The sequence below is a fragment of the Trachypithecus francoisi genome, unplaced genomic scaffold (genome assembly GCF_009764315.1).
Source record: "Trachypithecus francoisi isolate TF-2019V2 unplaced genomic scaffold, Tfra_2.0 Lachesis_group3, whole genome shotgun sequence".
Classification (NCBI taxonomy): domain Eukaryota; kingdom Metazoa; phylum Chordata; class Mammalia; order Primates; family Cercopithecidae; genus Trachypithecus; species Trachypithecus francoisi.
The window spans coordinates 10,521,059-10,535,177 of NW_022681468.1; the positions used below are offsets into that span (position 1 = coordinate 10,521,059).

The 14,119-nt window shown below is 37.6% G+C and overlaps 1 protein-coding gene across 3 annotated transcripts in view; it reads left to right on the forward strand.

Moving 5' to 3' along the window:
- The window catches only part of ATG2B (autophagy related 2B), an 83,391-nt gene extending 70,533 nt beyond the window's left edge, over nt 1-12,858 (forward strand). The window contains exons 37-43 of one of the 3 annotated variants that reach the window (XR_004432297.1): nt 1,946-2,015; nt 2,354-2,436; nt 3,146-3,267; nt 3,490-3,644; nt 4,277-4,426; nt 5,356-5,473; nt 8,110-8,243. Coding sequence is in view for 2 of the 3 variants with exons in the window: in XM_033191419.1 (XP_033047310.1) it covers nt 1,946-2,015; nt 2,354-2,436; nt 3,146-3,267; nt 3,490-3,644; nt 4,277-4,426; nt 8,110-8,340 (811 nt within the window). In the remaining variant the exon portion in view is untranslated. Of the gene's footprint in view, nt 1-1,945; nt 2,016-2,353; nt 2,437-3,145; nt 3,268-3,489; nt 3,645-4,276; nt 4,427-5,355; nt 5,474-8,109 lie in introns of all 3 variants that reach the window. The other 2 variants (XM_033191419.1, XM_033191420.1) reach the window with 2 other exon arrangements.
- Nucleotides 12,859-14,119: the final 1,261 nt, after the last annotated feature.

The following is a 14,119-nucleotide window of genomic DNA, read 5'->3' on the forward strand; positions in this document are numbered from 1 at the left end:
GGAAGGACCTTTTAAAATTAATTTCCTACATTGATCCTTTTATTTTTACAAAAACAGATATCTTAAGTGGTAATTTGCATTCTTATTTTATTAGTCACATTTATAAACTGCCAATTTGATTTTTGTAAACATGGGCCTGAAAGCAAAGAATTTTGCCTTTTTCTTTTTTTTTTTAGCCCAAAGGAAGTTGGGTTGCTCATGTATTTACATTTAAAAAGTACACAAGCCCTATACTTACTTAAGTAAATGTTTATTTTTTCCATTAGACTATTTAAAATACTGAGAATAGCTTATAGATTTTCATTTGTACTCTCAAAGACTCCTAAATCAGTGCCATAGTCTAAATTACAAACCTTACAAATGAGTAAGTGAATGCCCAGAGAGATGAGTTGACTTGCTTAAGACCACAGTTAGTGGCCAAGGAACAACTAGAACACAGATCTTCTTATCCCCAATCCAGAAAATCCAGTACAGTTTTTAGTGATGTCATGAGAGCCCCCTTCCTCCAAACATTTATTCATTTTACAAATATTTATTGAGCACTTTAACTGTATGCCAGGTTTTGATCTAGGCACAAATGAACAAAGTAGAGAAAATATTTAATTGAGTTTACAAATTGAGATTACAAATAATTAAAATAAATGGTTTGTCCTATTAATACGTGCCATGGAGAAAAAAAAGAGTGAGAAAGGAGCGTATTGAGAGGGTACTGGCCAGACAGCCAAATGGAGCTGAGTATTCAGGGGATGGGCGTGACCTGAGGTCTGAGACTTCTTGTAGTGATTGGTGTAAATATAGCATCTCCATTTTGTTGTAGGCGAAGTGGACTTTGGTGAGATGGCTTAGGATGTAACCACCAACATTAATTCTGTGGGAAAACTGTGTTTCAAGTTCCAAACATTGTTTGCAGCCAACTTTTGGAAGCCAGATCATTTTGTTAGATGTGTATCATCAGTATACAACCAGCCCTCTATATCTACGAATTCCACATCTGAGAGTCAGCCAAAATATTAATGAAAAATGACAATAAAAATAATACAAATTAAAAATACAAGAACGATTTGCACAGCATTTATGTTGTATTAGATATTATAAGTAATCTAGAAATGATTTAGAGTATATGAGAGGATATGTGTGGCATATATGCAAATACTATCCCATTGTATATAAGGGACTTGAACATCAAGGGGTTTGATATCCATAAGGACCCTGGAAGCAGTCCCCTTCAGAAACCAAGGGATAGCTGTATAATTATAATTTCATTCTCACACTGTTCCCTGTATCTGCTTGTCAATATTCTGTTTACTTAGAAGCATTAGTTTCAAGGATTCTCACAACATTTAACAATGTAGGTGGCATTTTAACAATTTCTGAAGACTGAGCAGCGGAGAGTTTAAGTGACTGGTCCACAGTTGCATCTCATAGATGAACCTGGGGTTCATGCCAGGATTGCTAGCACTTCTTCACCAGATAGTCAAAATAATTCCTTAGGCTTTCTCTTTTTATTTCTTGGTAATGACTGTCTGGTTTAATCTTGAGGGTTGCTTTTATTAATTTGTTCTTTGAATGAATTAAGAATATATGTAAGAATAAATTTTTTTGTAAGTGTACATTATTTCATAAACTGAGAAAAGTTTTCTATTACATTTTATTTTTGTATTCTTTTTTATTTTTATTTTCCCACAAAATATACAGACATAACTAAGAAAAGCTTTTTGTGAGAAACACAAATATAATAATATATGAACGATTAACATCTGTTTAATTGTTATATTAAGAAAAGATAGAGCTAAAAGACTTTCTCTTTTATTTAGTTCTTAAGATATTTACATGATTAATTTTGTGGTTTTGTTTTTATTCTCCAATTGAACAAATTAATGTATATCTAATTTCACCTATTAGTAATTGTAAATGTAAATAACTCCCCTCCTTCCTTTATCTTCAGAGAATTTAAATTCACGTCAGAAGTTCCCATTCGACTTGATTATCATGGCAAACATGTATCAATGGATCAGGTTGGGAAACTCTACAAATATACTCTACAAAATTATCTTATGTTTCTCTAATGAACTCGTTTTTATTTTTAACTTTGCTTTGTCATAGTTTATATATATGTTTGAAATGAAGTGCAAGGTTTTTAAATTTAATTGTTTTTAATGTAAATACTCAAGTCCCATGAGTAAAACTTAGTATAAATTGGGTCATATGTATTGTAAAATATATATTTTTGCTGTAAATATTTTAAGTGTTTTAGTATCAATAATGACTACTGCTTTGACTTTCAAAATAACAGTGATTTCAGATGTTGAGTCTCTTAATTTGCAGGTTAATTTGGCCTTTTTTAATTTTGAAGGGTACGCTAGCTGGGATTTTGATTGGTCTGGCTCAGTTAAACTGCTCTGAACTAAAGCTCAAGAGGCTTTCCTATCGACATGGGTAAGTGAATTTATTATGTGAAGCTTTAAGTGAAGTTACCAAAGTTAGTTTCCAACAAATTTAAAAACTGAGTTTTCTTAGCAAGCATACACAATTTTATAGTATTTTAGAGAGCTCATTTTTAGAGGACTCTTACAGATTTAGGCACTGATTTCTATTCTGAGGGATGAGAAGTAGTTTGAAAAGAGTAATATTTGGAAAAAACAGTTATAGTTTAGGATATTTTAAATAATTTTCTAAGGTTGTAAATTAGCTTATTCAGTGAAAAGATTGGAAGTTCACAAGGTAGTAGTGGTTCTTAGTAGCAATTATTGGCAATTTAGAAACTTTGGGTTAATCCTTTGCCAAAGCCTGAGATGTTCAAGAAATAAGAACAGTGGGAAGACACACTCTTACCTGAGTCTTGTAGAAATTATTAACATTAGAATTGGATTTTATATATGTGTGTATATTATATACACACATATATATGTGTATATATTATTTTATATATGTGTGTATGTGTGGGTATGTATATGTATATTTAGAGAAATTCAGGTTGTGAGTTAAATGCATGATTTATATTTCTTTTTGTTTTGAAAAATGTTTTGCTATTTTGAAGCATCTGTAATATTTGTCCTTATAATTTGTAGATTTTAAGTAAAAACCCTCAAACCTATGTCTATAAATGTATTTCTCCTTTTGACATACTAATAATCATTTGCTCTAGTTTACTAGGTGTTGACAAATTATTCTCATATGCAATCACTGAGTGGCTTAATGACATTAAGAAGAACCAGCTGCCTGGAATCCTGGGAGGTGTTGGACCTATGCATTCACTAGTACAATTAGGTGAGTTTTCTTTTTTTTTAATCAAAAGATAAGTTATTTTTTCAGATCAATAATTCTTACCCTTTGAGAATTTATGTGAGGACCATCAGTCTAGAAAACTCACATATGTACTCGTACACACAAAACTTTACGTCCAGTTTTAGGAGTTAAAAACGCCAGGCTTAGAATGATTGAAAGGTCTGAACTCTGGCACTGATGTTGATTTTGTGTTGACTGTTCTAGTACAAGGCCTAAAGGACTTGGTCTGGCTCCCAATAGAGCAGTACCGGAAGGACGGCCGCATTGTCAGAGGGTTTCAGAGAGGCGCTGCTTCCTTTGGTACCTCGACAGCAATGGCTGCTCTAGAACTCACAAACAGAATGGTTCAAACCATACAGGTATCTTTCCTTAGACTGCCTTAGTCTATCCAAAAAGAGCCATTGTGAAATGGTTGGGTCTTTTTGTTTTTAAAACAATACTGTGAAAATATACAAAATGTTGTGAGTAGATACTTCATTTGTAATGATTTAATGTCATGCTTGTTTTATTGCTTAAATGTTTAGTGTTAAATAATTAGAATAAAGCAGTGGAATACAGTGTCAGATTTGTTTGCATGTTTCAGGTAAATTGTAAACATTAAGTTAGCAGAGGATTTATTTCACCACATTTGTATGAAAGGATCATAGCTAGGTTTGAAGAAGGTGTTGTAGATTAAACAGAAGTATTGAAGGTCCTTCTAGTAAGTATTAAGCTCCATAGACTGATGTGGAAATGTTGAGTGTTCTCAGTGAACAGAGGAGGGGCTAAAAATTTACCTCAATCCAGGTGTTAGTTCTTAATTTATACTTTTATGTTCTTGTTATAAAAGTCATCAATTCTTGTGGTAAAGAATTCGGATACGCAGAAGTGTCTTCATTAGGGCTTATGAGTTCCTCTCCTCTTCCTCACTCCCTGTAGGAAGTGCTCTGCTGGTCCCTAACTCTTCAGACTTTCTTCTAATTCATTTCTTCCTTTTGACAAAATGATCCAGGCAGCTGCAGAGACTGCTTATGATATGGTGTCTCCTGGTACCCTTTCTATTGAGCCCAAGAAGACCAAAAGGTTTCCTCATCACCGGTTAGCCCACCAGCCAGTAGACCTGAGGGAAGGTGTGGCCAAGGCCTACAGTGTTGTGAAAGAGGTAATTGAATACTTGGGTGGACACATCAGAACCCGTCTTTGTGCTTCCCCAACTTTCACGTAAAGAGCATTTAATGGCTTAAATTTATTCTGTAGAAATCCCTGGGAGCGGAATGGCAACTGCTGCTAATAACATGTGCCCATATCTGTGTGAGGTGATGGAAAAGGGCCAGTCTGGGACCAGCAGGCTTGCAGGAAGACTGGTGATTGTGTGGGTGGACCGATTCGCTCTCTTCACCTGCAGAAGCACTCAGGGAGTGATAGAAACAAATGCCATGTGTTCGCTGTCTAGGTTTAACACATTTATGCTCTGCCCTGCTTACTTCAGATGTGCTTAAGAACTAGAGCTTTTCAGATGAATCTCCCACCCTGATGCTATGGTCATGCCTTCACTATGCTGAACATGGAACATATGTTTTTATATAGTTTTATTATATAAGTATGTATTCATAAGCAAAACATACTAGTGTTTATATTTTAAAAGTTTTTCCATAAATGGTGTTACGTGTCTCATTCTGCAACTTATTTCTTTCAAGACAGATCCATATTAATCTTAATCCATGTAGGTCTAATTTCAACAGTTTTATGGTATTTCACTATATGAATATATCATAATTTATTTATTTTCCTATTGGGGGACATTCAGTTTCCATTTTTTCCCCTAAAACACCACTCTGGGGAGTGCTCATTTAACTGTCTTTTTGTTCATATGTACAATAAATTATTTAGGGTGCAACTGGGGAGTAACTGTTGGAATCTTGAGATTTATTAAGCATTGCTGAATTGCTCTCTGACACAGCTGTGCCAGCGAACTCTGTTTTTTTTTTTCTGGGTGTTGTCAGGGTCATTCCTTGGCATACTCTTTTTGACATTCTTTTTAATATGACATAAGGGAGTTTGAGGTCATTTGACTTATGATTTGTGTTTTAGGATTTCATGAAAGATATTTTTCTCAGTCATATTCTAACAACAGTCAGACGTGCCTAGGACGGTCTTTTACTTGAGAAAAGTAGCCTCTGTGGTCCCAAACGGCAGGAAGTCCACGAAGGTAGGGCCCCAAGAAATGTATTAGTGGATAAATAAAGGTAAGACCAATGGTCAGCTTGGAAAAAAAGATTTACTGGGGAGAATAAAGAGATAATTACCAGTCAGACTTGCTCCTATAGATGTCAGAATTGGGCCAGCTATCAATAGGTTAAAATTAGATCTGTGAAACAGACATTGGGGTTAGTAAGGGCAGTGGGCAGTAAGATGTAATAGCAGTTTGATATTTAGCAACTTGTGAAATGGTTGCCTAATTGAATCTATATTAATTTTAAAATAAATGTGTGCTTACTTTGTGCCAAATGTATGATAATCGCCATTAGAGATAGGCGATATTTCTAATTTACAGATAAGGAAATGGGTTCCACCAGACAGTGGCCTCCCCCAAGTACCACAGTGAGAAGGGAGTGGAGCCAGGATTGGAACTGGGTATTTGGGTTTAAAGTGTAGTTCTCTTTCTCTAAGCTGTCACTAGGAAGAATGAGGGAAGGGAGGGTGAGATTAGTAAGTGTGGATTGAGATGGTAGGATGTACTTGTTTGGACTTACTCTGGATTCTCTATTAAAGTTAAAAAAAAAAAAGTTCCTAAGTGGCGATTGGTATTTCTTTTCCATTTTAGATGTCAGTAAGTCAAAGATGAAGAGAAAATGCCAATTGTGTGTCATAGATAGGCTGATCTTTTAGATCAGACGTCGGCAGACTAGGCTGCAGGGCAGACCTGGCCATGCCTCTTTTGTATGGGCCTTTGAGCTAGTAATAATGGTGTTTATAATTTTAAAGGACTGTGAAACAAAACAAAAAAAACAAAAAATAAGTAACAGAGACCATGGCCCACAAATACCTTCTATGTGGACCTTACAGAAAAAGTGTGTCAACTCCTACTTCCGTCGTTTTATTTGGTGGTAGTCAGGCACTTATGAGGGTGGTAGCAGGAATTATTTATTGAACACTTACTGTCTTCCAAACTGTCAAGCTCTTGAGATGAATTATTCTAACAATCACCATAGGAGGAAGGCAACATTTTAATTTCCTGTTTAAATGACTGGTCACACAGCTAACTAATAGGGCTGAGATTGGAATTTACTTCTGTTGTCTGCAAACGTAGTGGTGGTCAGCCTCGTACCGTACTTATCTATTCCTGTTTATCTCGGATGGCATAGGGAGGAGAGCTGGTGGAGAGGGGAGGGAGATGGTGCAGTGAAATGTATAATTTGTAAACATTTTTTTTGTTGTGCTCATGGTTTCTCATTGGCTATTCCCTAGATAGGTTTTAAGGTAGTACTTATTATTTCTTTGAGTTTTTCTGGACTTTTTTTTTTTTGAGACGGAGTCTCGCTCTATCACCCAGGCTGGAGTGCAGTGGCGTGATCTTGGCTCTCTGCAAGCTCTGCCTCCTGAGTTCACACCATTCTCCTGCCTCTGCCTCCCAAGTAGCTGGGACTGCAGGCACCCACCACCACGCCCAGCTAGTTTTGTGTATTTTTAGTAGAGACACGGTTTCAACGTGTGTTAGCCAGGATGGCCTCGATCTCCTGACCTCGTGATCACCTGCCTCAGCCTCCCAAATTGCTGGGATTATAGGCGTGAGCCACCGCACCTGGCCTTCTAGACATCTTTTTTTTTTTTTTTTGCTCTGTGGTATTACATGTTTTTGCCACATGTACTGGGTAGGTAGGACACTCTTGTTAACTTGCCAAAATGATGGCTAGATTCTGGGTTAGGATAAGGTCCTTGATTTCCCTGGAGAATTCAAAGTTCCTTTATGCTGTCCCCATCACTGAAGCTGTCACAATAATATAATAATAATAATGTAATAATAATAATAATAATGGAATGTTGCTTTGAGTTCCCTGGGGATTTCTGAGTTAGATAAATGGTAAAGATTCAGAAGGCACATGAAGTTTTACCACATTGGTTTGACCTACATGTTTGTATATTCAGCTTCAAAGCTTAGCAGTCATTATTAGCATAGAGACTGAGTAAACAAAAAGAAAACTTAGCAGTCATCATTATTTTATTGTTATATGTTGTGAGAAAGATGGAAAATGCTGTTGAAGTTTTGTTGAGAATTATTAAACATATTCCTGCTTTTTGTTCTCAGAATTTGCTAGTCCAATAAAATGTTCGATTTAGCTTTTTATCGTAATTGAATTTTCCATTTTTTTCCTAATACATAGCCAGTAATTTAAAACAAATTAAGTAATTTCCCAGAGCTTAGTAGAATTAGGTGTTTTTATGTTGAATCAAAGGGAACTATCACCATATTTCTTTAGTAAGTGTATTCAAGAAGGTTTGTTTGCCAAGTTTAACTGGAGTGATTAATAGTACCAGCAAAGCCCGTATTTCTGTCTTCCCAATGCGAAATTTTAGTTTACCTACATTTTCCACACACTAGTGTCATAATAAAATACTAAATCATAATTGCCTCTTTTCCTTATAGTTAGAAGTCTGTCATTAAAAATAATCCTGGGTTATCAAAAAGCATGGCAGTTTTTGTTTTTTTTTTTTTTTTTTTTGTCTGATTACAAACATAATGTTGATTACCTGCTTTAAAAGTGTGTACTGCAGGATAGCTTGGAGAGTTTTCCGACCAGAGTTTGTTCACTGCCCTCCTCTCTCCTCCCTCTCACCTCTATGCAGGGAATCACAGACACGGCTCAGACCATTTATGAAACTGCGGCTCGAGAACACGAGAGCAGAGGGGTGACTGGTGCCGTAGGCGAGGTTCTGCGCCAGATCCCTCCGGCAGTGGTGAAACCTCTGATTGTTGCCACAGAAGCAACGTCAAACGTGCTGGGTGGCATGAGAAACCAAATTAGGCCAGATGTCCGGCAAGACGAGTCACAGAAATGGCGCCACGGGGATGACTGATGGCTCGGAACTGACAGCGTGAAGATAAGGAGAGTGGAACCAGGAGCTCAGCGTCCCGAAGGCAGCTTCAGAAGAAGCTTGTTTAATTTTATTATGCTCATCTCAGGAACAAAAGCATTTTTTAGTTAAATAATTTAATGTCAAAACAACATGCAACCAAAAACTTCTGACATTTAGGGCTAGTTGATACTTGCCTATAGAAATGTTTGGTGGCTGGTGTCAAAGTTCCTTAAAGCATTTGCTGCCAAGTTAGTGGAAGGCTCACTTTTGTTAAATGACTGTAATTCTCCTTGTTACCGACGAGAGATCATTGGAAGCCACCTTCTAAGACACTATTTGTGTAGCTCTGTGGAGTGAGTTTTCTTAAGGTTTCAAAAGAATCACAGCTTCAAAACTTTAATTGAAAATGAGAGACAGAAGCCAAGGGGAAGCAAAGCAAATAGGATTTTTAATATAAATACCAGTGTGGAAAAATAACCTATTCTGTTGAATTTAGTGTTCATGCACTTGAGAACAACATTATTTCCATTTACTCCAAAAATCCTTCTGTGGGGGTTTGAGAAGGTGGATGTTGCAGACGTGTTCTCTTGTGTTGCACTTTATCCTGTGTGTGTGTGTGTGTGTGTGTTTCGATTAATTAAAGTTGTGTGCTGTATTTCTTGTATAATTTACGAAGTTACACAAAATACGAAGAGCAGTAAACTTGTCTGAAAGTTTTTGGCAAAGGAAAGTAACTTAAATGTAATAGCTTCCTTTAAGAGTACAGGAAAATATGCATTCTGTAGTGAAGTGGGGCCCATGTAATTGTTTATATTTTTAGTTTTAAGCAGCTATAGTGCAAGCTTGTTAGGAATGTGTGGAAGAGGAGATTGGAAGTGATTTTTCCTCTTTTAAAAGTAAACAAAAATTCTTCACATATGCCCTAGTTAACTATTTCAGCATACCATTTTTACTTGGTTAACAGTGTACATTTTGATAACCTATCAGGAGTGAATAAAGTATTTTTATTTAAAGGCGATATTGTTTTATGCTTCCATGAATATTTTGCTTTTCTTAGAGCATATTCATAGGTGCAGTACCATGATTTACCACAAGATAATTGGGAACAGTTTCTCAAAATTGATTTTGCTTAGTGTCAGGTAAATCATTACCTAGGAGTAAGAGGGAAATTGTTCTCAATTCCTGACTTTAGATTGATCCAGCAGAAAGAAAAGGTGGAACTTTGTGCACATCCACTGTTTAAAGTTGCATGATGTGACTTCCTGTTTTCTAAAGTTGGGGGAATATCATTGAATTTCTATTTCAGAACTGCATGTCAATTTGGGACTTGGAAAATGAAGTTAAGTCGATTTCATTCTCTAAATTTTCTAAGCAGGAAAGCAATGTAAACCAAAAATCAAAATGTTTAGAATTTGTAAAAATGGGGTTATATAGCTTTTAATTTTAGTTTCATTTTTACTGCCAAAAAAACTTTAAAAAGACAACAGTGTCATCACCTGTTTAAGCACTGTGGGACCATCTGCTATTCGGTTCTGGGTAGAGCCTGGTCCTGGCGACACACTAACAGGAAGGAGTGCTGTGTTACCGGGAAGGCACCTCTGGCTGTGGGGTGCGTTCTGATGCCAGCATTCTCCATTTGCCCTTAATAAGGAAGCTTGCTATGTGTGTTAACCCGGTTATGATTAGTCAAACTGGAAAACGATCAAACTTAAAATTGTAAAATCTCTCTAACTTTTAAATATACTTTCCGTATTTATACTTAAGTTCAGTTAACTAAAGTATAGAGACAAATAATTATTCTCTTCTTTGCACCCTGAGTTGCAAACAAATTAAGTTTACAAATCTCATTTAAACATATATCTTCATAATGTAACCTCTATGGTTCTTTCTTTGTTCTGTCCTCCTGCGCTTGCTGTTGATATAATCATTTTGGGAACAGAAACATTGTGTCTCAAAAAGATTCATTGTCAGTTCAGCCAAGATGTTCTTTACCTGAGATTCTGGAAAGATGTTTATCTATATCTGAACACTTCTACATTATTAAATGTCCTTAAGTTTTTTCTTTTTTACAAGTGTCTTTTCAAACGTTTGTGTTATGATGACACAGCAGAAAGAGTGTGGCTAGAATCCGTGGTTTGCCACATCTGTAGCTTACCAAACGATGACTTGTCCAGTACGCCTGATCCCTGTAAGCCTCAGCATCCCTCCTGGTAAACAGAGGGTTTTTTATGACAAAGCCCAAGGTGGGGTTTTGGATGATTAGTCCATGTGTGTGTGTGAGAATGATTGCATGTGGCGTCATGCTTTGTACAGAACCTCAGACCACTGGGCCTTGTCCAGTGAGAGTCCTCTCTCAGGTGACATCACACACGGAGCAGCCAGGGGCCACCTTAGATCTCAGATCTCAGAGCAATACTTTTCTGAACTGCCACTGTGCCTGCATGGTTGGGTTTGGTGTCATGCTTCTGATGAGAGTAGATCGCGCGTGTCCACCAGTGATACGTTGAGTCCTTACAGTTGCCCCCCCCCCCACCCCATGGAGTTCTATAAGCAGCTCCATCGAGATCTGTCAGCAAGTTGCAGGACCCTACAATGTTCTGACACATTAAGACCACCTTACATCATGAGTAGAGAGGCAGCTGAGGCCACAGCCATGTCTTCCTCTTGAATGGAGCTAACTTGGAACCCCCCATTTTTCCTTCCTGTCTGCCCGCCACTGAACATTGCCCTTTAGATAACTCAGTGTTTCTTCTAGATGTCATAGCAATAGACTCACTTTCATGAAGTTTGGGTACAATTTGGATTCTCAAGTACATATATTTATCAATATTTTTATAAGGCAAAGTTCACTTAAAAAATCTTTCCAAGTAGCAGTGTGCCTAAGATGGCAACATACTAAAAACCAGTGTTTCCTGCTCCTGTTGTATGTCACTTTTCAAGCCGATTGAAACATTTCTGGCTTGTAGGGCATTACTTTTTAACCATCTCCTTTATAAACAATGTTCTGTAGGTTTAGTGTATAGTGTCTTTGTTCAGTTCCAAAAAATGTCCAGACAACTGTGTCTGCCCTGCAGAGGCTGCTCGTTCAAAGGCAGCGTGTGCTGCTTCCACTGGGTCGCAGACAGCAGGGGAGCTGAATTCTAAAGCAGCGACTGAAAATGAGGAATCCACACTTACACTAAAAGGTTTCAGGATTGACTAATCATTGTCTTAAGATTAACTCAGATTTTTGATGTGTAAACAGCTGTGTGACTTGGCGTCTGAGAGATCACTCTGCTTTGCTTTGCTTCAGAGTTCTTGCACCCACATCCTCAGAACCGTGGGGCATGGTGGGCTCTGACGAGCGCTCCCCTTCTGTTTTCCTTCACTACTTTTGACCTACTTAAGACTTCAGAGAGAATGTCCTTCAAGTTCTTTTCTCCATCAAGTTCTTTAAGTTCTTTGAAAGGAAGGGACTGTGCAAACACAAAGTGATATTCTTTTGTATCTGCAAATGCATCAGCTGGACATACAACTTGGTATCAAATAGAATAAAATCAAATATAAATTTTTGAGTCTTAGGTTAAAAAGGAAAGTTATTTGTATAGTTTATAGATAATGAAGGAAAAAGATTTCTTTTTCATTGCAGGAAATCTTGTTTACTGGAAGATAGAGTCACTGTTTTCATATAAGACAAATAGTGCTTTAATGCCAACTTACTTTTATCTCAACATTTTCAGGATCATGGTAGGCACACTGCCTCCTTGAATAGACATTATATGCACAGCTGCAAGTCAGCCAATTTTTTTTATTCAGAAGTTTTTTCCCTCCATTATAGTGCCTGCATATCTGAGGTACAAAAAGCATTCAACACACTACCATAATAGGCTTCTTTGGGGATGAGAAATTTGAGTCTCAACAACTCAGAATTTGTAATGTCAGCGTTTTTGGTAAACGTAGGTGTTAGAGGTATATTTTGCTTTCCTACAATTGTTGGGCCCTTGATTCCAAGCATGTTGTTTCATAGGAAGCACCAGAGTGCCATCTGCTGTATTTCAAGAGATTGTAAATGTCATCTCAGCTGGCTCAGTTATATCTCTAATGTCCCGGGTAGCAGCCCTTCCCTCTACAAAAATGTTTACTTTGCTGTTTCACTTGTATTTTGTGTATACGAAATGGCAGCTTCCGATTTCTAGTTGGATTTGTCTTGCATTGTTTGTATAACTTGCTGGTCACCCAGGGCTATTTGCTTTTTCATTGAGAAATTTGGTAAGGGTGTCTAGTTCAGCTTTTATGTTGATCCATCCTGACTTATTGTAGACATTGAATTTATCTCACCACAAGTAAAAGAACATATGTGTATTGACTGTCTTTGCTAACTTTCCTAATTTTTCCTAATTATGGCAATTACGGATGTGAATAAGAATACTGATGCAGTACAAATATTTTTGTGGAAATGTACCATGTTAATGTGACTATTTAAATAATATGAAAATAAGAATACTCTTGAAGAAAAAATTAAAATATTTACTCTTTGGATTTTGCTTTAAACACTCTTGTCTTTCACCAAGAAGTGTTCCCAGAACTTGTGTAAAACACGTTTTGGGGTGGGGATGTACAAATGCGTCAGACCTTGTGATTGGGAAATGATGCTCCAATGCCCCGGATGTTTCTGATAGCGGATCTCAGGTCTGTCTGCTACTGATTGCTGAGCTGTATGGAGTTTTAACAGTTCTTCCCTCCCCGCTTTGGATTTTGGTCCCTCTGTTAGTTATCCTATCCCTGCAATATGGACTTGGTGGCAAACACATCTCCTAGTTTGATCTCACAAAACTGATAACTATTTGGAGGAGTATTTTTACTTGTGAAGGAAATATTTAAAAGACATATTTATTTTTATTTTATTTATTTTTTCAGATGGAGTTTTGCTCTTGTTGCCCAGGCTGGAGTACAATGGAGCAATCTCAGCTCACTGCAGCCTCCGCCTCCTGGGTTCAAGTGATTCTCTTGCCTCAGCCTCCTGAGTAGTTGGGATTACAGGCACCTGCTACCAAGCCCAGCTAATTTTTTGTATTTTTAGTAGAGACGAGGTTTCACCATGTTGGCCAGGCTGACCTCAGCCTGGTCTCGAACTCTTGACCTCAGCCTCCCAAAGTGCTGGAATTACAGGCATGAGCCACTGTGTCCAGCCAGACATACTTATTTTTAAAGGCAATTTACTTTAAAAGATTTTGTTGTGACAGATGTCACTAACATCCACTTTGAACAATTAGGGAAAAATGACAAGTCACACTTCACACATGGCTCTTGTTGAAGAGAGGGATGGGGACAATTGTGAGGTGCTCACTGTGTGCCAAGTATCTGAGCCCCCGCTCAGAGGCAGTTTAACTAGAGTGCCTGTTTTCCAGATGAGGAGACAGGTTCAGAGAAGTCAAGAAACTTGCTCACCATCACATGGTTTGACTCCCAGACCTCATGCTCTTCCCAGGACTTCTTTTAAGAAAAGCTTGGAGCAGTTACCTAACTTAGCAAAATCTCCTCACTAATTGTGAACCCACAGAATTTTGCGAGAAGATTGAGATTAAAGGCTTTTAGAATATTTGAGCAAGAAAAGGATGTGCTTGATCTCTTCCCAGCGTCTCCAGCCCTTCTCCGCTCTTCTGGCTGTGCTTAGCCACCCTAGCGGTTCAGTTCTGCATGCCCGTGAGGAGGGGTTAGCGCCTCCTGGAAGACTTCTTTCTAAATGCTGCACCGCAGGACACAGTCAACACTGATTAAAGCAAAATCTCAGAATGGGGCT